The sequence below is a fragment of the Culex quinquefasciatus genome, chromosome 2 (assembly GCF_015732765.1).
Source record: "Culex quinquefasciatus strain JHB chromosome 2, VPISU_Cqui_1.0_pri_paternal, whole genome shotgun sequence".
Lineage (NCBI taxonomy): Eukaryota > Metazoa > Arthropoda > Insecta > Diptera > Culicidae > Culex > Culex quinquefasciatus.
The window spans coordinates 125,983,194-126,008,017 of record NC_051862.1 but is presented as its reverse complement, the minus strand read 5'-3'; the positions used below and the strand labels follow the sequence as shown (position 1 = coordinate 126,008,017).

Genomic DNA, 24,824 nt, shown 5'->3' with positions numbered 1-24,824 from the left:
AGTGGCCATATCTCGAGACAGGGTTGCCAGATCTTCAATGTTTTAGACTCTTTGGAAAGGTCTTTTAATAACCTAACCAACAATGGGTCGGATGATGGACCCGAACATAGTTTACATACATTTAAGTGAGATCCTGCTTCAAAAAATTATATCAATATCACTTAAGTGGCCATATCTCGAGACAGGGTTGCCAGATCTTCAATGTTTTGGACTCGTTGGAAAGGTCTTTTGATAACCTAACCAACGATGGGTCGGATGATGGACCCGGACAAAGTTTACATACAGTTAAGTGAGATCCAAATATATGTGAAAACACATTTTTATACATAACTTTTGAACTACTTATCGAAACTTCAATCTGTATAAAACTCGATCTATGGGACCCTAAACCAAGTCGAATGCAACAAGTTCGGGTCAATTCGGTTCAGCCAGTGCCGAGAAACATGAGCTAGTTTGTTGGTCACATACATACATACACACACACATACACACAGACATTTGTTCAGTTTTCGATTCTGAGTCGATATGTATACATGAAGGTGGGTCTACGGCGTTTTTATACGAAGTTCATTTTTAGAGCATGATTATAGCCTTACCTCAGTGAGGAAGGCAAAAGTTCAATTTTAGAGTAGGATTATAGCCTTACCACAGTGAGGAAGGCAAAAACACCAAGCTGAGAAAAACGCAGGATAAGTTTGCCCCATACATAAGGCTATGTGTTAAGTTTTCAAGAAAAAAACTGGATTTCCTCCTGATTTAAACAAAACTACATCGATAACTCAAAAACGAAGAAACGGTATATGGAACATTTATGCGATCAAGGACAACATAAATTATTGTGTTCCGTTGGGCAGTATATGACCTTTAAAAAAACTCCATTTATATTTTCGTCTGTTTGCAGGGTCGGGTATCCGGATTTTTGAGTGTAGATGGCATTACGAATGGTGCGAATCCAAGATATTGAAGATCTGGCAACCCTGTCTCAAATTATGACCACGTGCTAATTATGTACTTTACAAAAGCCGGATCTCAGTTATCTGTATGTAAACTATGTCCGGATCCATCAACTTACCCATCGTTAGTTAGGTAATCAAAAGACCTTTCAAACGAGTACATAACATTGAAGATCTGGCAACCCTGTCTCTAGTTATGGGCACTTACGTAATATTAATGTACTTTGCAGAAGCCGAATCTCATTAAATTGTTTGTAAACTATGCCTGGATCCATCATCCAACCCATCGTTGGATATATAATAGAAAGTCCTTTCCAATTTGCCTAACAGTTTGTAGACTGGCAACACTGTCTTAAATAACCACATGGGTGGGTTAAGTATATTTTTTAAATTAGATTTTATCGCCAAAACTCCATTTTGTTGAAGGATCGATTTGTTTTTGGTCAAGTTATATTTTTGTGAAAAAATAATGTTTTTTTAAGTATCGAAAGGTAATTTTGTAAATTTGTTTGAGGAGGTGCACCGTTTTTTTTTATTTTGCAATCCATTTCCATATTTGAAAAGAAAAATCGAATAGTGTAATTATTCTCTACAACTCGCTTTTTTACCGAATACAGTCCAGACACGATGACACAACTCGACAGTTTTGAAGTTGATGTCATAAACGCCTCAGTTTCGTCAAAGTATGACAGAGTTGGACTACCTGAACACGCACCAATCGACAACATTGAATTTTAGTCAATTCCCTGCAAATAAATAAAATTTTAAATTTGGGTATAAATGCTATGGAATCATGTTAAAACCATGCGTTCCCTCATATAAGCAACCATGCGCACCCCCTATTTTTGCTATCAAACGTGGGTGCGCATGGTTGCTTAAGATAATTCCATAGAACTTTTACCCAAATTTATAGTTTTATTTATTGGCAGGGAATAAATTAAAATGCAATTCTTTCGATTGGAGCGTGTTCAGGCAGCCCAACTCTATCACACCTTGATGAAACTGAGGCGTTTACTGACATCAACTTCAAAAATGTTAAGTTTTATTATCCGACCAACGAAAAATTTACTTCGGATAATCGAATCACGAATTTGTTTTTCATTGTCTTATTTTTGATTGTCTTGTAGCTTGATTATGACCCCAACACTACTCTGGCCAAAATAGCGGAACAAAACTGCAAGCTTAAAAATTTGTTGTTTCACGAGATTTCAATTTGCCCAACAAGAAAAAAAAATCTTATGTAAAATTATCTGGGGAACACGATGGTGCACTTTAATGTAAAATTAAACCACATGTTTATTGATAAGACTGCATGTTATGTTTTCATTTGTTTTAATTCCACAAATCTGACACCATTCAATGTTGCGTCCAATTTCCTTTTAAAAAAGAGGTTTTTTGAAAAAAATCCGAAAGTCGCAAAATTTTGGGGCGGTGCCTAAAAAGAAGGGGTGGTCCAATTTGGTTAAAAATCAGGACTCTTGCATGTTTTGATAATATCAATTTCGAGTGGTGTGCCACTCGAGAGTCAATTTATTCAAACAGAACTCAATATTAGATAGACAAGAACAAACATTTTTTGTTGAAATAACCACGATGACACAACTTTTACAAATCATCAATCATTCAATCAAAAGCTCACAACCTCAATAATCACCTTTTAAGCAATTTAATTGCCACCGTTTAAAATAATTATTCTTTAAAAAAAATCTCACCGCTCTAATCCAATTAAATACGAGGAGTGGCACAAGCACTCACAAAACATCCAATCGATCAGAGGCCAACCGCTTGTTATGAATGAATGAAGTGAAATAAACTTTTTTCGACTTTTTTTTGCTTTATAGCTGAAACATGCCAAGAATATCCAAAGATTTTTTTTTTCGTGCGCTTCCATTCATTCTATACACTGACTAAGTGTGTGTGGAAGCCTTAAACCGTCTCGTCGCGTCGTCGTCATCGTGGAGGTTTCTTCTCTTTTTTTTTCGATACTAAAACGAAAAAAAAAGTTCCATATATCTACCTCAGCTAGATCGGATTGATCTAGCGCTAACGTTGGACTAACTCGCTAGAAATTGATTATCCAGTTGTTTGAAAGGTTTCTCAGAACACGGTGGAAAAAAAGTATCACACATGACACAAGCTGGTTCACGGCGACGATGCCCCGGGAACAAAAGACGAACGTGGTTGATTAGATTTGAGATTTTTATTGCCATTCTTCATTTAGTTAGCAAAATGTTATTGGCGATTGCATCCTTAACCCTCGGTTGTTGAGTCAGAAATATCGAAGGTATTTTTTTTAATGTTTTTTTCCTAAGATTCTTTAGTTTCTTTAGTTTCTTTAGTTTCTTTAGTTTCTTTAGCTTCTTTAGTTTCTTTAGTTTCTTTAGTTTCTTTAGTTTCTTTAGTTTCTTTAGTTTCTTTAGTTTCTTTAGTTTCTTTAGTTTCTTTAATTTCTTTAGTTTCTTTAGTTTCTTTAGTTTCTTTAGTTTCTTTAGTTTCTTTAGTTTCTTTAGTTTCTTTAGTTTCTTTAGTTTCTTTAGTTTCTTTAGTTTCTTTAGTTTCTTTAGTTTCTTTAGTTTCTTTAGTTTCTTTAGTTTCTTTAGTTTCTTTAGTTTCTTTAGTTTCTTTAGTTTCTTTAGTTTCTTTAGTTTCTTTAGTTTCTTTAGTTTCTTTAGTTTCTTTAGTTTCTTTAGTTTCTTTAGTTTCTTTAGTTTCTTTAGTTTCTTTAGTTTCTTTAGTTTCTTTAGTTTCTTTAGTTTCTTTAGTTTCTTTAGTTTCTTTAGTTTCTTTAGTTTCTTTAGTTTCTTTAGTTTCTTTAGTTTCTTTAGTTTCTTTAGTTTCTTTAGTTTCTTTAGTTTCTTTAGTTTCTTTAGTTTCTTTAGTTTCTTTAGTTTCTTTAGCTTCTTTAGTTTCTTTAGTTTCTTTAGTTTCTTTAGTTTCTTTAGTTTCTTTAGTTTCTTTAGTTTCTTTAGTTTCTTTAGTTTCTTTAGTTTCTTTAGTTTCTTTAGTTTCTTTAGTTTCTTTAGTTTCTTTAGTTTCTTTAGTTTCTTTAGTTTCTTTAGTTTCTTTAGTTTCTTTAGTTTCTTTAGTTTCTTTAGTTTCTTTAGTTTCTTTAGTTTCTTTAGTTTCTTTAGTTTCTTTAGTTTCTTTAGTTTCTTTAGTTTCTTTAGTTTCTTTAGTTTCTTTAGTTTCTTTAGTTTCTTTAGTTTCTTTAGTTTCTTTAGTTTCTTTAGTTTCTTTAGTTTCTTTAGTTTTCTTAGTTTCTTTAGTTTCTTTAGTTTCTTTAGTTTCTTAAGTTTCTTTAGTTTCTTTAGTTTCTTTAGTTTCTTTAGTTTCTTTAGTTTCTTTAGTTTCTTTAGTTTCTTTAGTTTCTTTAGTTTCTTTAGTTTCTTTAGTTTCTTTAGTTTCTTTAGTTTCTTTAGTTTTCTTAGTTTCTTTAGTTTCTTTAGTTTCTTTAGTTTCTTTAGTTTCTTTAGTTTCTTTAGTTTCTTTAGTTTCTTTAGTTTCTTTAGTTTCTTTAGTTTCTTTAGTTTCTTTAGTTTCTTTAGTTTCTTTAGTTTCTTTAGTTTCTTTAGTTTCTTTAGTTTCTTTAGTTTCTTTAGTTTCTTTAGTTTCTTTAGTTTTCTTAGTTTCTTTAGTTTCTTTAGTTTCTTTAGTTTCTTAAGTTTCTTTAGTTTCTTTAGTTTCTTTAGTTTATTTAGTTTCTTTAGTTTCTTTAGTTTCTTTAGTTTCTTTAGTTTCTTTCGTTTCTTTAGTTTCTTTTGTTTCTTTAGTTTTTTTAGTTTCCTTAGTTTCTTTAGAGGGTTACCGCTGCTAACTCAATGGCTTCGGACGGTTATGTGCAGATTTTTCAGAATGAATTTGCGTTCGTTGACACTAATCTTTTGGCGTGCTGCTGCTGCGCCACAAGACGGTATCTCATGCTGTCCATGTGGCACCACGGACGAACGACGGCGGTGTGTTTCTTTGCTCATGACTTGAAATTAATCATATTTAGATTCTGGATCCTTCCACGCCGGAATGAAGCTTGATTGGTTTGGGAAAGATTTTTTTCCCTTTGCTTTTTCGAGTGTTCAAAGCATCCAAGATAGTGAATCACGTGCAAAGAAGATAATGTTTGCAAATTGCTGCTGATTTGAAAATGTGCAGAATTTACGTCGAAATCGATCGGGTCTCATTAGCATTCACCCAGTCGAGAGAGATTTTGGCAAAATAGTTCCATTCACCAGTTCGTTCTGACGCATTCGGTCGGTTTGGTTTGGTATGAGTGCGGTTGAACTAATGCAGGAATTACATGTTTGTAGACACAAAAGTTCACGGATGTGGAAATTTTCCGCAACAATTTGTTGCTGCTAGATTTCACCCACGAAACCGCGCCGGGATTTGTTTGCCATGGCAAAACTCATGAGTTTTTGGTAGAGCTGACAGCGTTTCATTTCATTTTAACATACGTTAAACTTTCGGTCGGTTCATTTACAATTACCGCACTTTGGACAGTTTAGAACGGAGGAGTGTGTGTGGGCTTTGATAAGTTTGTATGTGAGCTTGGCAAATTGTTCAGAATGGCTTACGCATGGAAAATTTTCTAAAATCATTGTAGTGGAATTTTAATGGTTTGAGCTTGTAAGCATAAACTAAACCCTTTTCATCCTTTGAACTAGCATTTTTTTACGTTAGCTTTTGTAGAACTGACGAAAAACACACATTTTTATTAGAGTTGTGTATTGATCATATCTGCACTAAAATCCTCATTAACAGTTGCAATGTGAATTTAAATTTAGGATTACAGAGTTTTTACATGAATCATGTTTAAGCAATTTACAAAAAATAAACGTTGTTCTAAAATCAGATCAAATATTATTTAAAAACAATAAAAACACAAAATATAAAAAAAAAATTAAATAACGAGCCATAGTCTGGCAGAAATAAAGATTTTTTTGTCACTTAAACAAAACTGTGGCAAAACATGTTGGCTGTCTGTGGCCACTCAATGATGTGAATAGGGTAATCTACCCTAGTTTAAGCTGAAAAGAGTGGCAAAATTAGAAAAATGACAACATTTAGCAAACATTGAAAAAGAAACGAGTTTTACTATAGCTGAATGTTCCTAACGTTCATAAAGAATGTGGTAAACAAGGCGTGTTATGATTCGAAAGCATTAAGAAAACTCCATTCTATGGTGTTCCCGTGTTGTTGTTTAGTTCCAACCTCAATTCCAGGCAGTTTAATTATCAAGCTAGCCCATATTCAAATAACGTCATGATTCGAATTCCCGGACGCTTCGAAACCCGGACACTTCATCTTGTTTTATCAATTATTTGGAAATAAGTTCGCATTATGAATGTCAAAACTGTGTTATTTGATGAATTCTAACATCAACTTTTATTTAAAGTTTGTTTGAACGCTGTAGTTAATGCCAAAACAATTAAATAAAATAAAATTATAAGTTTACCAAAAATGCGAAACATTTCAACTGAAATATTTCATAGGCGTCCGAAGCACCGGGAAGGCAAAGCAGAAATTTATGTTTATGATTTCCTTGAATTCTAGCAAATTTGTATATAAACTATCAATTGTTTTGATGTTAACAGCTTATTTGAGACCTAAAGAATGCCATTCACTAAAATTTCAGTCCAAATTTGTGCGATTCATAAGTAAAATCGAGTGTCCGGAATTCGAAGCAAAAGTGTCCGGATTTCGAATCAGCTTTTATCAGTGTCCGGGATTCGAAGCACAACAAGTCATTTTAATTTTAAAATTTTGACGAAAAATTGATAGAAAAGACATATTTTGCATGGATTTTCTTGAAACTGACTGTTTATACTATATCCTGATGATATTTCTACATTTCCAACTTATTGCATGATTTTTTGCCAGCTATAACAAAAATGATATGCTACTAAGTGTCCGGATTTCGAATCATGACGTTACAAAGTCTGAGCATGCTGTTCGAGCCTGGCTGTCTGGGTCAGATATGAAAAGGCCCAGGTCTGAACCCCTCCACTCCTATCATTAATTACAAATCTGGCAAATGCAAATGAGTTGTGCAAAATTGCCACCATTCAAAAAATGGAACTCGTCTGAGGTTTGTTCTGCAGAGGTGTGTGCAAAATGCAATCATCTATTGAACCAATTTGGCTTTGCTTTGTCGGGTGTCGGTGCAACCACCACCACATTTGATTGCAGCAGACTTTTCAGCAAACCCCCATAAGGTGGCAAATTGCCTGCAGATGAGATGGGAATCGCTTTGGGAGAGCTTTCCAAGTTCGGGATTTCTCCGCAGATGGAATTCACACTCTATTGTGTGCTCGGGCGTAAACGGCTTTGATTACACTTGGAGAAAATTGGATTTTGCCTTATGTTTCTCGACACGATTTTTGAATGCAAACATATAAACCACACACGTGTTGTACGGTTTTGCACATTTAGGCGGGAATTGTCACCGGGTGACGTGCCTTCAAGGAGAATGGTTACGGAGAGTAGTCAAGGGATGGTGATTTATTATTGTTATGTAGGTACAGTACAATGTTAAGAATAGCATTTCCAGCAAAGTTGTTTACTGTTAATCATTCCGTCAAACAGGGTACCGAACCATGAAACCGTAATCCTATATCTTATAAATTTTGGTGTTGGAATCCTTCGTTAATCTTTCCGTTTGAATTTCTTTCGTTTGAAATTGAATGTGTATATTTTTGGTTTCTAATCAAGGTAATGTAAATTGATTTCATGGATCCACTAATAAATAGTTATCTTAAAGTTAAATAACGAGGATTTGCCTATAGCAGAAGATAACAGGGTATGTATTTTTTATGAAAGTTTGAAAATTTGAACTAGTTTGGGGTCATCCATAAACTACGTGTACGCTCTTTACGAAATTTGTGACCTAATGATTCTAGTATTATATTTTCCTTAAGGGTGCACAGCAACACAAAAATATCTGTAACATATATCTTGATGCAAAAGCTCTGGTTGATGTGCTCCGTTAAGGGTGCACAGCAAGCAAAAAATTTGGTATCATCTTATTCCAAAATTATCAAACTTACGGACCCAATCTTGCAACAATTTAATTGTAAACATAGTCAAATGTTGTTGTAAATTGTTTTGTTGACTGTACATTTGGGGATTTATAAAAAAATAAATAGCTAGCTCTCGCTCTGGTCGATGTGCACCTTAAACGCAATTAAAAATAAATAAATAAATAACATAGTTTTTTTTTTGTTGAAACCGTAATGAAACTCAAGTTTGCTTCGCTATTTGTGGTGGAATTTGTCGTATTCGAAACAAACCAAAATCACTGGACAATGCGCAAAGTTGTCCATCAGTGAGACGGCTTATCTAATTTGAATTGTTTGATGTGGTGAAATTGTTGCGTAGTGATAGGTAATCAAAGCTTGTTTTGTATACACGATTGATACGTAATTTGGCTATTTAAGAAACATTCGCCAGTCGCTTTCCAAGTGTTTTCATGGACTGGTGTTGTTCTGGACATTCATTGGAGCTCTTTTGAAATAATAAACCAAGACTATGATGTCTACGCAGGAAGTCTTAAATAGATTTGAAGGGTATTTTGGATTGGATTAAGTGAATTGTTGATAGTGTTCAATAATTAGTTAAAGACACACTGTAAAAATCAATTGATTTCATCTATCTATTTCACTAGCTCCGTCGATAAAGATGGATTCCGTGCTCAACCAAAAGGCTTCGCCACCAAAGCCATACACGTGGGTCAGGATCCGGAACAGTGGAGTTGCATGGCAGTTGTCCCACCGATTTTGATGAGTTCAACCTATAAACAACATGCTCCTGATGAACATACTGTAAGAATTCTTAAATCTCGAAGATATATTATTGAACTTTATTTAATTTCCAAAGGGATTTAAATACAGCCGCCTTCGGAATCCTACCCGGGATGTTCTGGAGCGCTGCCTGGCATCGTTGGACAACGCCAAGTTCGGGCTGACATTTTCGACCGGTCTTGGAGCGGTAACCGCACTCATTACGATGCTCAAGTCCGGTGACCACATTGTCGCTGAGCGTGACCTGTACGGTGGCAGTTGCACAGCGTTTACGAAGATAGCGTCGAAGATGAACATCTCCGTTGACTTTGTGGATTTCACCGATTTGGGGAAGGTTGAGGAAATTGTCAAGCCGAATACTAAGCTGTTTTGGGTGGAATCCCCAACGAATCCATTGCTGAAGGTGGTCGATATTGAAGCTGTGTGTAAGATTGCTCACAAGCTCCCAGAGGTAACAATGTCAAGATTTTCATAGGTTGAAGCTTATCAATGGTATTGTTCATTCTAGGTTGTAGTAGTTGTGGACAACACCTTCCTATCGCCGTACTTCCAGAGACCACTCGAACTGGGAGCAGACATCGTGATGTACTCACTGAGCAAGTACATGAATGGTCATTCCGACGTGATCATGGGCGCAGCAATCATGAACGATGAAACTCTGTACCAGAAGCTGCAGTTTCTTCAGAACGCCACCGGAATCGTGCCATCTCCGTTCGACTGCTACTTGTTGAACCGTGGCTTGAAGACCCTGGCCTTGCGCATGGAACGTCACAGGACCAACGCGTTGGCCGTTGCCAAGTTCCTCGAAGGTCACCCAAAAGTGGACCGTGTCCTTCACCCCGGGTTGCCATCACATCCTCAGCACGCACTGTCCAAGAAGCAAACCTATGGTCACAGTGGAATGGTCGCCGTATTTCTCAAGGGAGGACTAGACGAAGCCAGTGTGTTTTTGCAGTCGTTGCGAGTCTTCACGCTAGCCGAGAGCTTGGGTGGTGTTGAGAGTCTCGCCGGGTCCCCATCGCGGATGACGTTTGGAAGTTTTGCTCCGGAGGAACGAGCTGCGATGGGCATCGTTGATGGGCTGATCAGATTGTCAGTTGGAGTTGAGGATATTGATGATCTGTTGGAAGACTTGCAGCAAGCACTTGAGAGTGTTTAGAGAATATAATTTGGATAACACATCGATGCTATTTTAAAAGTTCTGGTTCAGGAATAACTAGTCGTTGTTTATGATGTTTGCTTTTTTTGACTAAAATGGTTCTTTTATACATAGTACCGTAAGCTAAAAACAACAAAATGATAATGAAAAATACGAATGGAATACAAACGGAGTGGTATAGAACTATACTGAGCTTGGTATCCCAAGCAACACACCTAGTCAGATAAACGTTTTTCCTGACTGGTTGTATAACCGATCGGCCTCGTTACCACAACTTGTTCTACAACTCCTGTGCATTGGAAAGATTCGATCCCGATGACTTCGACGATTTGCCGTTATCTGCACGACAGGTCCAGGCGCGCTTCCACATCTCTCCACGGGACTTCATAGTAAACAAGCTGGCTCAAGCGTCAATAAGAAGGCTACTGTCAGCTTTGTTATATAGCAGTGAGCTGGAGAACTTTACTCCAACAAAGGCTGTCATTGGAATTGAAGTATTGAAAGTTTGTTTCAAGTCAGTTGTTATAACTCCACTGTAAAACTTTGTTATAACAAAACGTTTCAACTGTCATTTTGACTACCTTACCACGTAGTAATATTGAAACCGGTATTGTTTTAATTTGTGGTTTTCTCTATCATGAACTCCATGAGATGATGATTTGTGTACTTTTTACCGGCGCTATGTTTACAAAAGAATCTGTTATCAGTTGAAATAGGGGGAGAGGGGGTAATATGCACCCCTGGGGCAAAATGCACCCCCTGCTTTTTTCAGTATTGGGAAGAATTTTCCGGAGAAAAATCATAGAAATTGAAAGCTTAACATTGCAAAACAATGCTAGAAAAATTTTAGCATCGTAGTACAAAAACAGCTTAGGTTATTTGCAAAGCTTTAAAATGTTGTATATTTATCTAATTTTCATTGAACTTTCATTATGATCTTTGGTCAATATAAAAAGCATTTATTAATATTGTAAGTGTTGAAGTATATAGTTTTTGCCATACTCTTCATTATCTTATAGATAGATGAGTCCAAAAACATCAAAAAATGCATTGTGATTAAATTTTCTGCAATAAACGTGGTCGGGGCAAAACGCACCGCTGTGAAGCTCACTTGTAAAAACAGCGGTGTCATCTAGTGGTGACTAGTTAAACTTCTTTTACCCGGTGCATTTTGCCCTATTGTTGTGGTGCATTTTGCCCCGTTGTTGTTGTGCATTTTGCCCCAAGGTTGTGGTGCATATTGCCCCGCATGGTTGTTTGAAATGAATCAAAAATGTTTTTAGAAATTTGATATTTTCGAACAATTTTGAGGTTTTTAAGACTTTTTTCACATAGATGACGAAAAATAATAGTTTTTTTAGGACATCGAACAAAATTCTTCCACAGTTATGCTGTATTAGTTGAGAAATCACAGTTTTCCTTAAGGGGGTGCATATTACCCCCTCTCCCCCTAATTGCAATCTTAAATAAATAAACATTATTGAAACTCTAAACTCCTCACGTAACAATACGCAATGTCAAGTTGAATGTGTATGTTGAGCATCAGTTGTGTTATCAATTCTCCGATAACATTTGTGTAACAAAGCGAGCAAACGAGGTTATTTATAGAATGGTTGGCCACGCCCATTTTTCAGAAGACGCCGTCACCTGACAATGTTAGATAACAGTGCAATATTATTCTTATTCAACAATCTGTTTTGAGGAGAACATCAGCAGTTTGACGTTTAATTACAGCTACGTTTAATTACGTTTTCAACTGAAATCAAGCGATAAATACCTCAATAGGAAGTGAGCAAGCAAGTTTCTATCAAAAGTGTTCCCAATTAAGTTGTTTAAAAAGTGAAAATCAGCCAATTAGATGGTGTTGTGTTTTAATGCTGGGAAAGAGGGAAGTTGACTATCTTTAACACTTTTGTGACACAAAACTTAATAGTTACATAAGTCAGTTAAACAAGTAGTGAAACAACTTTTGATTTAACTTATGTTGATTTTATTCTCGTATGTTGATCAAAAACAACTGTCTAACTGTTATTTAACAGTAGACAAGTTATATGTGCTACTTGGGTAGGAAAGTGTTCAAAGTGCCTCACGAAATTGTTTTCAACAAATTACGAAAATCCTTGGAAAGTTTGTTAAATGTTATAATTGAACTTTTTTATGAATAGGATCATTGAAATTCTCCCAAGGTTTAATTTTTTTGGTAGACGAATGACTAATTGTTTGGACATTTTACAGAAAGAACAATTAAATTAAAAAAAAATCTTCAGATAAATAATCATTTTGAATAGAACAAGTTTCGGAGTAAATTTTTATATTTTGTTTCATTCATGCTGCAAAATTAAATAAGATGGCCAAAAAACATTTTCCAATTAATTTTGATCATGATCAGGTCCTGCCTGATAGGGGTACTAATACATACATACTTACATACATACAACTTTGATCTTTTTATATATATTACCTTAAATTTATATGCATTTCATAAAAAGTTAATAAACTTAGTCAAACAAACATTTAATTAAAAATTTTAATCTGGATTATAAGTCAAAGTGATGTAATTAATTCCATATGCTCACTTTTAGGCTGTAAGCTGTAACATTTGTAAGAAAAACATTTACTATCAAAGTCACCGCGGTTTTTAAAATAATAATTTTCACCGAAACTTTTTTTTAAGAACTACTGAAAAACGTCCTTGGGCACTGTTTCTGCTCAGTACACGTTTGAAAAATGTAATTCATAAGAAAAGTTTTACAGGTTGAATAATAGGGGAAGGTGGGGCAAGACGACCATATGGGGCAATAGGGTGTAATATCAAAATCGATTTTCCAGCACAGCATTATATTAGATCCTTTTGGGGTTCTTAACAACTCCCCAAAGTTTGGGAACGATTGGTTTAGTCCTCACTTTGCGCAAAGCGATTCAATTTTCCATACAAATTTGTATGGGAAAAACCATTTTTTTGAATTTTGATATTTAAAAAATCCAAGTTTCACGCTGTACTAAAACCGGATTCATATTCGGATGCTCTGGAATGTGCTCTTCAACTTTCCCGAAGAGAGTATGGTGCTAACTTGCTCCTGAAAGAAGATACAGTGTCCTCAAAACTCGTCTAAAACGTGATTTTCGATCAAAAAACACGTTTTAGACGAGTTTTGAACACGCTGTATCTTTTTATAGGAGCAAGTTAGCCTACTCTCTCCGAAAGTTGTAAACATTCCAGAGCATCTGAATATGAATCCGGTTTTGATATAGCGTGAAACGTGGATTTTAAATATCAAAATTCAAAAAGTTATTTTCCCATACAAATTTGTATGGAAAATTGAATCGCTTTGCGCAAAGTGGGGACTTAACCAATCGTTACCAAACTTTGGGGAATTGTTAAGGACCCTATAAGGAACCAAAAAGTTGCTGTGCTAGCTAAATTTGGACAACTTTATTTTTTTCCATACAACCATATTACACCCTAATGAGGCAAGAGGAACAATCGCTCGTACGGCCGTAATTTTTACAATTTTGATTATTTCCAGTATGAGGAATTGCTGCTAGCAATGCAATTAGCTGATTCTACTACCACATAACCGCCAAAACGACGTAAACGTCACGGGGCATAAGATTTAATGAAGTTTTTTTTCAAAACCTCTGTTTTCTTATAATATTTGGAAAGTACAAAATAAGGCTTAGGGTTCGTTTTAAGGCTCATTTTAACAAAATGCTATTTTTCCTAGATCAGTAGTGTCCCTACTAATGACATGCACCTATTACAAAGTATGATTTAACTTTTGATTATTTTTATTGAGAGCTTTTAAAAAACTTTCTTCAGGTGGGGCAAGTGTACCATATGGATTTTTAGTATGGAAAAAATACGAATTGCTGCCACAACATATTTTATAGGGAAATAAATACATGAAAGTACTTAAAAACTGATAAACAATTGTCAAAAAAGTTGTCCATACAAAAAATAGAGATATTATGAAAATTTACTATTTTTCATCCAAGGAATATTTTTTTCGTAAAAACGATAAAATTTTTAGTAAAATATTATTATTTAATCTAAAAATGGAAGAAAACTTTCAAATACATTCTAATCTGATGTATCTAAGTGATAACAGTTCAATCGTAAGCAAATTAACATGTTTTTTCATGCATTGTTCCTCTTGCCCCAACGGGTTGTTCGAGTTGAGTAGAATATGCAGAAAATCAAAAAAAATAGAAGCAATTTTTTACATTAAAAAACAGGATTTTTATTAAACTTGTTCTGACAAATTCTTAGTCAAGACCTAGAATAAGATGATTATAATAAAATCCGACAGATTTTTTAACTTTTTAATGGGTTATAACGAGCATTTCCTTAGCTTGTTACACTTGCCCCACTTTCCCCTATCTGAAAAATTAATTGGCATACTATCAATGTCACTCCGCATTACGGTTAGTAAGACAATCCCTCTCCATATAACATTGTTCCAGGGAACAACTTTACACTTCTTGAACCTCTTTCCTCAGTTCAAGCTCTTCTCGCAGCATGGTTAAGAGTTTTAAAAAGGAAAAATCCAACTTTTTTTAAATCAAAGTTCATCGTTGCAATATTTTTTCTTCTTTTGCAATAAGCTTTGGCAAAAATTTAAGATACAGATAATAAGGCCACAAATAAATATTTGAAACCATACCATAATTGATAAACTGATGCACGTTTCACGATATAGTCCACCACATCGCTCAAAGATCACCCCTTTGATGACCTGTTGCACAAGTTGTGCCATTTCCGCAGCATGTGGCGTACGCACACTTTTGACCCGTGTGTGGTGCAATCACGATACGATGTCGATAGCTGACGGCACCGGCAGTTCAATTTGCCAGATCAAATGGCACCGATAGGGCGCGTTGCTACCCCACGTGGTGCGGTTAAAGGTTCATACATTGCATTTAGCAAAATTTCGCGTTATGCTCGCATATCGCAGCACATATGCAAGTTATTCATAATGACGCACCCACCACAATCAATCATTTCGCGAACGAGATAGTATCGAAGCCCGTGTCAGAAAACCCGCTTCAGTTCAAAAGAACTCAAATCCAGGCAAATTACCTGGAAAGGAAAACATTCCCCTCGTGGAAGAGGGCCCTTGCAAAAGGCGCGCGCAGCGATAATTGGCGGAACTAAGCATTGCCAATTTTTGGCGCGCTCGTGCGTGTGTGCGTGCGTGATTATATGCCCCAAAATACGGTAATCGAGCGGAAAATTTCCCACCAATAAATTGCTCGAACCCTCCAAGCGTAAAATATATGCGTACGGCGAATAGCAGCAAAAAAAAACAGTCGATATTATGGAGGGGGAGCAAATTTATGGGGAAAGTAACAAAAAGGTAGTAAAACATCGCCGTCGAGATTTGAAAAATTCCTCGTAAATTTGGGACTCGAGGAAAATCAAAAGAATAGAAGTGGAAGATTTAAGGGGGACTGTGATTTTTTCTAATATTAGGTCAAGAATCAGAATAAAAACTTTATGGGAGGGTATGGAATCCCAAGTAGCACTCATAACTTGTCGTCTGTTGAATAATAGTTAGACAGCTGTTTTGGATCAACATACGAGAAAAAATTTCAACGTTAGTTAAATATCAGTTTGTTTCACTACTTGTATAACTGACTTATGTAATTCATGAGATGTGTGCCATACAAGTGTTAAAACCAGTGCTGCGATTTTGAGCGCTCATCCGCTCATGAGCGAGCATTTTTCGCTCATTCGTGAGGATGAGCGCGACGCGAGCTGGCTCACGTTTGCTCGTGCTCGTGTTTGCTCATTTATTTTATGAGCGAAAATGCTCATTGCTCGCGCTCGCGCTCATTTTTGCTCATTGAGCAAAATGAGCGGTATTTTTTACCTGTAACGGGTAAACGATAAAAACTTTTTTTCTGCAGAGCTTCTAGGTTGTTTTTTTTTAATGTACACAGTAAAAAACCATAGAAATATTACATCTGGGAAGGGGTACGTCTTTTATGTGAGAGAAATGCGTAATTTTACTTCTGAAAATGTGTTATTTTACCACTTTTCTGGTGTAATGCAACTTTTTCAGTCTAAATCGAGGTAAAATCATAACATTGAAGAGGTAATTTTCAACCTAACAAAATTACACCTTCCAAATGTACACTTTTTACTGTGTAGAAATAATTCGATTAATAAAAAAAGTTGATAATAGAGTGACACGTGAAAGTGAACTATTTAATAAAGCTGAAAAGTATCTTTTAAGGGACACAAATATTTTTTCTTGGTAAAACGTTTAGTCATGTTTCAATTCCGGGCACCTCATCTTGTTTAGTCAATTATTTTTAAATAATTTTGCATAATAAATGTCAAATCTGTGTCTTAAATAATTTTCACATCAATTATTTTATTTATATGTTAAAGTCGACCCAAAAATTAAATGAGAAATGAGCGTGCTCACAAGTAAAAACATGTTTTAATATAAGAAAAATCGATTACCATCCTATTTACAGCTTATTTAAGACCTAACAATTCCATTCCTTGACAGTTTACTCTAAATTTGAAAGTGAAATAAGCTAAAAAGAATGTCTAGGATTCTTAGCAAATTAAGACACCTTAATTGCGAGTCAGCCATTTTTCACTTATCGGGAATTTGATCAAAACTAGTTTTCTAAATTATCAAACTCTGAAAAAATAGGCTGACAACATTAAAGTTTCATTGTTAATTTGATTTTAGTTAACCGCGGTAAATTTTCTTGAAATATTTCGAATTAACTAAAATCCACCAAAGCATTTACCATTATCACATTGATCACACAAAAAATGTGGTAGAAAAGTATCCCCCGCAATCCACCGCGATCAATGTTTGACAGTTCGACGCCAACGAATGATTTCAAGAAAATTTACTGCGGTTAACCAAAATTAAATTACCAATGCAACTTTTATGAGTTCATGTCCCTTTTTCGCGATGAAATTATCTTCAAAAGTGGCAATCCAATTGGCCTGTGCCAGATTCATCAACAATACTAAAAATCTACCTGACTTGCTGATGAGCGCTCATTGAGCGCGAGCGCATGCGATGAGCATGAGCGAGCACGAGCTACCTGTTAAGTCCTCATGCTCATAAATGAGCGAGCACGGCTTCTGGCTCGCTCGCTCATTCGCAACCCTGGTTAAAACATAGTCAACTTCACTCTTTTCCAACTTTTATACACAACATAGGGAATATGCACTCGCTCCTAACTCCATCCAATTAGCTGATTATCACTATTAAAACAATTTATTTTGGAACACTTTTGATAGAAACTTATTTGCTCACTTCCTATTAAGCTATTTATCACTTTATTTCACTCGAAAACACTTTTTATGAGCTGTAATTGAACGTCCAAGTGCTGATATGCTGTTCCCTCATCTGCAATGTTTGACACGAAAACAGTTTGTTGAATAAAAACAATATTGCACTGTTTATTTCACTGCTTATCCAACATTGTCATGTGACGGCATCTTCTGAAAAATGGGCGTGGCCAACCATTCTACAAATAACCTCGTTTTCTCGCTTTGTTACGCAAATGTTATCGGAGAATTGATTACATAACTGATGCTCAACATACACATTCAACTTGACATTGCGTATTGTTACGTGAGGAGTTTAGAGTTTCAATAATGTTTATTCATTGAAGATTAGAATAGTTTCGATTGTTGACCGATTAATTTGGAAACATGTCGCTGGTGAAAGCTACACGAATTATCAGCTTATAGAGTTTATGATAGAGAAAACAACAAGTCAAAATCAAACCGATTTTAAATATTACTCCGTGGTACGGTAATCGAAATGACAGTTGAAACGGTTTGTTATAACAAAGTTATATAACATCAATTTCAATGACAGCCTTCGTTCTTTAGGTAACAAAACAGACAGCATCCTTCTTATTGACGATTAGATCAGCTTATTAACTATGAAGCCCCGTGGAGCAATGCGGAAGAGCACCTGCACCTGCCGTGGCGATAACCACAAATCGTCGAAGTCGTCGGAACGAATCTTGGGAAAGAGGAAGTTCATCAAAAAAGGAAAATCTAAAAGTTCGCCTTGCAGGGAATTTCACACTAATCTCATGCGTGCCATGATTGTTTTTCTTGTTTTTTAATTCAATTTCGAATTATTTTAAATAAATCTTGCAGAAACAAGCGTACTCTTTTTTTATTAGCTTCGTCGTTGATTGAAATTCTAATAGGAAACGTTTGTTTACATGTAAGTTAGTCGACGGTTAGACAGCTGTTTTCTATCTAACTTTCCTTTCCAGTGTGGGCTTTGATTTGACAGCACAGCCGTAAACCACGCCCCCTTTTTTCGTTGAATCTCTTGTTAGTTAGCACAGTGTTGTCAAACATATTTGTACAACTTACTCTGATAACTTGCATCTTTTTCTGGCAAGTTATACAACAAAAAAGTGCGCTTTTTCCAGTTCACAGGAGTTGCAGAACAAGTTATGATAACGAGGCGAATTGGTTATACAACCAGTTAGGAAATACGTTTATCTGACAAAGTGTGTTGCTTGGGATAGTCCAGACTCGACTATCTGAAGTCCTCGAAAAAAAAAACGCTTCGATTAATAGAATCATCGGATACTCTAATCACGATTTTTTCTCGCTGACTAGTGTTGAGTCGTAGAGCTTAGTTATGATGGATTGAAGTTGTTTTTTTGTTTATTTAGTTAGAATGGATTAAAACGAAATGTAGCCATTAGTCACCAGATTTTCTAAAGTGATCTAAAAAATCGTAATCCAAGATGGCAGCCAAATTGGTGAAGTCAACATTTTGGGAAAATTTCATATATATTAGCTGAAATATCGAAATAGTAATTTATGCAACAAACAAACAACAACGAATCGTGCTGATGAAATCAAGTTTTGCAATGAGTTGTTTACAACATTTTTTACAACATTTTTTGTAAGGGGTAGGCGTGGCTGAATGGTTACGCTGTTCGCTTTGTAAGCGGAAGGTTCTGGGTTCGATTCCCATCTGCTCCTATCGAGAAATTATGGAAAGAAGGAATTATGAACACTTGAATACGAACGAAAAATTCATTAGCTCGCGGCGGGGTTCGATCCCCCGTCCTTTGGGTCAGCAGACAAAATGCTAACCACCAGACCATCGAGGATTAGTTGTCTAGAAGGATTAAGAATGCTATAAGAATCCAAGAAACTTGATTGGAATCTGTGTGAACCTAAGAACAGGAAAATGCAATATTGAATGCAAGTTGAATTCAAGGACGACATTGGTTGCATAATTGTTAGGCGAATATTGAACTTTCAACACGACAGAATTCACCACAAAAGCTTGGTGAACCGAATTGGAAAGCTTCCAAAAATGAATCCAAGAACATACGAAGAATTAAGGACTATAAATAGATTTGACCGGCCGCATCACTTACCACGGTGAATCCTGGCTTCACACCCATCTTACTAACACCCTCAAACCTCACGTGATACTTTGTCGAAGACGCAGCTGATTTAGCGGTCTTCATCACTCAAGTATCGGACTAAAATTCCTATCCACTTCCCCCGTGTCTTACCACTGGTCGTGGCTGGCGCTGTGATTGGCTAGCATGATAGGGACATTTGAGAGTTGCGAAGTGGTGATGATTGGTTCCTACTCTTCATCTGTGGTCCACGGAGCAATTCTTGGAGGTCCTGGTCAATAACAGAGTTGCAACTACGGGTAGACACCAATGCTATGCTATGAGTTGCTTACAACATTTTTTGCAATTCCGGAAAATGCTTTTTGAATGGAATGTCGCATCAAACCATGTGTAAATTAAATTGAAGGTTCAACACAAAATAATATTTGTTTTGTTTACTTTTAGATACAAGTGCTGAAAAGTTCAGTTATTCAGGAAAATGTGTTTCATATAGTTTTCAGTTGATTAAACTTCTGTTTCCAGAAAAAAATCAAGTTTCTGAATAAATTAAGATTGGTCCCGTGATTTTTCGGGCCGTTTTTGACGGAGGTGACAATAAAGTTTGAAAAATAATTGCAACGGCCTAACAAACCAAAATATTTCTATTCTTACCATAAATTCTAAGCAATAACTTGAAAATAATGTGGTAATAAGGCTTTTGGGACATTTATTACAAGTTCAAAAATCAATTTAAAAATCGTCAGATGAGTCCTCATCACATTTTGAGCCAAAAAATAAATTAAAATTCATTTCAAGAATCCAGCTCACAATTTCTCACAAGAAAAAATAGAAATTGTTTATCATTAGATTCTCCGAATGTAATTTGAATCCTTCAGATAGTAGAAATTCTGATAATCGAAACATGGGATAATAGAGGCTTCGGATAATCGAGTCTAGACTATATTAACGTAACTGAGTGACGTAATATTTTAAAACAAAAAGTCTGAAACTGCGAACAAGGTAAAAACATTTTTCGCTGGAATCATAATTTTTAATAAAAGAAATTATTTTTCAGTCGTTTAAAGTCAAATTAGAGACTGTGCGCTAGACTTGCGCATAGTTGATGAACCGAATCGAATATTACGGTTGGAAAACGTGCTGCTCGCTTGAAAGGCGTGATCGTTTCTTTCCATCCCACGCGTGTGTACACGCAAAAGGGAAACTCCTACGCTAGACAAACGCATGGTCACCAGCTTCGGCTAGGAAAAGATAGATGGTGCTTTTGGTGCTTTGGATCTAGTACTTCACTGTTGCTAGGAGAGTTGCGTAGGTTGCCTAAGTTGTACGATTTAAGCTTTGAGGAGGTGTTTTAAATTTTACTCAATCACTTCGTTACAGAAATTTTACACTTAGTGTTATTTTATATTTTATTATATATTAACAAAACAAGGTCTAGTACAAATCCATGCACTCAATTATTTTTTAAATGAATTGAGACAGCATTATCAATTTGAATGTCATACAATTAAGTGTGCCCGTTTAATTGAAATTTCCACTCCACATTTTGCACATCTAGCTCTCTAACGTAGCGTTTTAAATCAGAACCCCTCTAGTCAAGATTTATTAGCAACATATCATAGCCAGCTTCAATTCAATAAATTAATAGACTCATTCACCATCAACATCATTCACCGACCGCGACCGACTATTGGATGACATTCGCCCGCACTTGATTCCCCGGGACACGTCCATTGATGGTATCGTTAATTGAATTTAAATCCACACGGCTATTGGTTAACCACTTTTTTTTTATTTATTTGTAAACCCAGACGCGACCAGAGCGTTGTATCAATTAGTGCGATTCCACTCTTCTGCTTCTTTTTTTTGTATTTAAAATTTGTTTTGATCTGTCGCCGCATGCACCCGGCGGAACTCTCTTTAATGTTTCATAATCCAGTTCAATTCACGCTGGATTCATCCAGCCCCACACACCATTCTGATGGGCTGGTTGGGTCAGGTTGCTGCTAGTGAACGTGATACTGCTGATACTGCTAGGAAAAAAAGTGCAGTAAAATAACAACATGAAACAGTGGAAATAAAGCTGAATGAAAGTGAAACCGAATGTAGTTTATTGGTCCAAGAATGATCTCGAGTTACTATTTCTATCCAATTAGCGGAAGCTGACTGAACTTTGACGGGTTGTTAAAAAGTGTGTCATTATTTATTAGTTATTAGTTTTTAGTTTTTAGTCATTATGTGCCATCCACAACAGGTGCGGTAAGTGTGCGTACTAGCCTTTTCTGGCTTCAATTGCAGTGACAATTTACAATATTTGGCTATTTAATGTATCTTTATTAGCCTGTCCCATTTTGTTTGTTTGTTTGTTTGTTTATTTATTAAATACAGCAGCGTAAGGCTTACCACCTTTTTAAATTGCCATTTTGAGGTCATGTCGAGGAATTTCAGGTGCTTACTTCTTAAATGATAGATCATGATTTTAGAAACAATGTTTTCTTAGACAAGAAAAAATAATAAAATACTTTCTCGCTCCGTCTAGTCCATTTACTGAAATATGTCACTTTTTTGAACAATTTTTCTAAAATCGCTTGTAGTCAATACAAAAACTGATTCGATCAGGTGTGTTTTATCTTCAAACGATAGATTCAGAGATTCAGAGATTAAGATGCACTATTAATATTGGACCAAAATTTAAGTTTTTGGACCTTCCCAGGCGGATTTATGTCAAAAAAATCGTTTTTTTTTCAAACTTCTTTCAGAAATGCGCATTTAATTTTGGGTAGCCTATTTTCCCCTGTAAAACAAATACATGCATCTTGTAGGAAATTTCACGGCGAAATTTTTTCCTTCTAAGGAAATTAAATTTTGACACTCCAGAGTCGAGATATTTGAGTTTTAGTGAGAAAAAAAGTGCCAAATTTGAATAAGCTGAAATTTAAATCGCTTGCAAATCCGGTAAAATTTCAGTTTTCTTTCAATTTTGATTGATATTTTACTCACATAACTATTTTAGTTTAATGTTTTCTCATGTTCTGATTAGCTTAAGAATATCATATAATCGTATTTTGTGATTTGGCGGTGGCTTAGGCAAATATGGGTATAATAAAAAGGAAACCAAAGATTTTTTTATAAAAGTGGTTTCATTCATATAAATTTATTTAAACAATTGCAATAAAATTTAGTTCTAGAAGACATTTCCTTAAAAATTTCCATAAAAAAGTTTGTTGCAACCATAAAAAATGCATTAGAATTTTTATTTTTCTTTATTTATTATCAATAGGGTTAGTGAAATTTCACGATTTCGCGGACAGCGTGAAGTCCGCGAAATTAGGCATTTTCCGCGAAATCCCGTGAAACTTAATGTTTGTGTGAAACTGTAACGATTTTTCTCAAAATAATTTAACAAACTCAAATAGGAATAAAACTAATTTTATGACTATTTTTTGTAGATTTAATCGACCCTTGTTTAATTACTAATTTAGGGTTAGTGCTTTTCTAGGATTTTGTAGACGGCGTGAAATTCATGAAATTTATCAGTTTTCTCAAATCATTTTCCAATAACAAAAAATTTAATGATTCATCCATAAAGACTATTTGAGTAAATTTTATTTGTTTTCACTTGAAAAGCAGATTGTTTTTTTTAGGAATTAACGAAATTTAGGAATATTTTCATTCGCTGCAATCAAAATTTTAACGGCAATTTTATATGAAAGGTAAAGTTCCAAAAGGAATTAAAAGAATGAATAATTTGTTTAATAAATAATTAAATGAAGAGTATTTTTTATCTTTGAAACCACATTTAATAAACATTTCAGATATTTTTCTTAATCCTGTTCAATTTTAACGATATTTGATTATTTGGGTGGAAAGATAAAAAATACTATTTTTTAAAGTTTTCTGTTCTTATTAATTATCTAATTGGTTTTAAATTTAGCTTGTTGAAAAGTGAGATTAACATTTAAAAAAAATGAATAAGCTCAATGTCGCAGAAATTTCACATTATTTTACTCATTTTTTATTGAACATGATTGCTTCAAAATGAAATTAAAAAAAATCAAAATGTTAAAACAGAATCAAATCAGCGAAAACTGTGTAGCTTTATTAGTCGAATCTCGCAATAATTACGAAATTCGACTAATTAATTGAGAACGCCAAGGCAATGCTGTAGAGTGAATAATTTGATTTATTTTTTTTCATTAGTCGAATATTAAATAAGCAGTTCAATAAATGAGAATAAACATGCCCTGCATTTTGTTTCAAAATATAGATAGAAATCCTTAAAACATTATGACATTTTTTTCTGTGTCAGTGAAGATTTTTTTCAGTTTTTACTTAAGAATAATTTATAATGTAGTATAAAAAGTTGTTTCTGAGATTTAAACATAAGATTTTCAGAGTTATTTCAACATTTTTCTCGATCCGCGAAATTTGCGTGAAATTTGGTGTTATGAAATTTAGGTCCCCGTGAAATTTGCAATTTTCGAGCGTGAAAAATCACTAAGCCTAATTATCAATCCTTAAGTCTAGCCCCATCAAATTAAAAAAATGCGATTATACGATATTTATAAGATAATCAGAACATGAGAAAACGTTAAACAAAAAATTGTTCTGTGAGTAAAATATCAATCAAAATTGAAAAAAAAACCGAGATTTGACCAAACTTGCGAGCGAATTAAATTTCAGCTTATACACGCAAATATCAATGAAAAAGGGCGTAGCTCCAAAACATCACTGTTTATACGAAATTAGATTCCAGATTCGGATTCAGCGGCCAAAATTACTATAAGTAAGCATACCCTGACCTAAAAGACATATGCTTGCAACATCATGTAATTAGTTGGCCTTACTTCTGTATTCCGAGAAAGTTAGAAAATTGGCACTTTTTTTCTCACTAAAACTCAAACATCTCGGCTCTGGAGTGTGGAAATTGCATTTTATCAAAGGGAAAAATGTTTGCCATGAAATTTCCTACAATTGGTTTTACTGGTAAAAATAGGCTACCCAAAATTAAATGAGCATTTCTGAAAAAAGTTTCGAAAAAATGCAATTTTTAAATCTGCCTGGGAAGGTCCAAAAACTTTAATTTTGGTCCAATATTAATAGTGCATCTTAATCTATGGACAAAAACCTATCGTTTCAACATAATACACACCTGATCGAATCAGTTTTTGTATTGATTCCAAGCGATTTTAGAAAATTTATTCAAAAAAGTGACTTAATGGACTGGGGGTGCGAGAAAGTATTTTTGTCTAAGAAAACATTCTTTCTAACATCATAATCTATCATTTACGAAGTGAGCACCTGAAATTCCTCGACATGACCTCAAAATGGGACAGGCAAATCTTTATGCATCAGAAAATATTTGGAAAAAACTACGTTTTTTGGAATTTTGAATACGCTATCAATCATCATCCGAGGTCCGTTTTTTGATATCTCGTGACGGAGGGGCGATACGACCCCTTCCATTTATGGACATGCGAAAAAAGAGGTATTTTTCAATAATTTCCAGCCTGAAACGGTGATGAGATA

At 35.0% G+C, this 24,824-nt stretch overlaps 2 protein-coding genes across 2 annotated transcripts in view; one reads left to right on the top strand and one right to left on the bottom strand.

Moving 5' to 3' along the window:
• Nucleotides 1-24,824, bottom strand: part of LOC6038269 (thrombospondin type-1 domain-containing protein 4) — a 332,455-nt gene that overhangs the window by 183,737 nt on the left and 123,894 nt on the right. The window lies entirely within an intron of this gene.
• LOC6038271 (putative cystathionine gamma-lyase 2) lies at nucleotides 8,406-10,184 on the top strand. The gene is made up of 4 exons (XM_038252071.1): nucleotides 8,406-8,512; nucleotides 8,611-8,767; nucleotides 8,823-9,197; nucleotides 9,255-10,184. The coding sequence occupies exons 1-4, from the start codon at nucleotides 8,475-8,477 to the stop codon at nucleotides 9,903-9,905; spliced, it is 1,221 nt and encodes a 406-aa protein (XP_038107999.1). The 5' UTR covers nucleotides 8,406-8,474; the 3' UTR covers nucleotides 9,906-10,184.

Coding starts and splice junctions, on each gene's coding strand:
- LOC6038271 (XM_038252071.1), top strand. CDS start 8,475: ATGATGTCTACGCAGGAAGTCTTAAATAGATTTGAAGG. Junction 8,513..8,610: donor GTCTTAAATAGATTTGAAGG/GTATTTTGGATT, acceptor CTATTTCACTAG/CTCCGTCGATAAAGATGGAT. Junction 9,198..9,254: donor TTGCTCACAAGCTCCCAGAG/GTAACAATGTCA, acceptor TGTTCATTCTAG/GTTGTAGTAGTTGTGGACAA.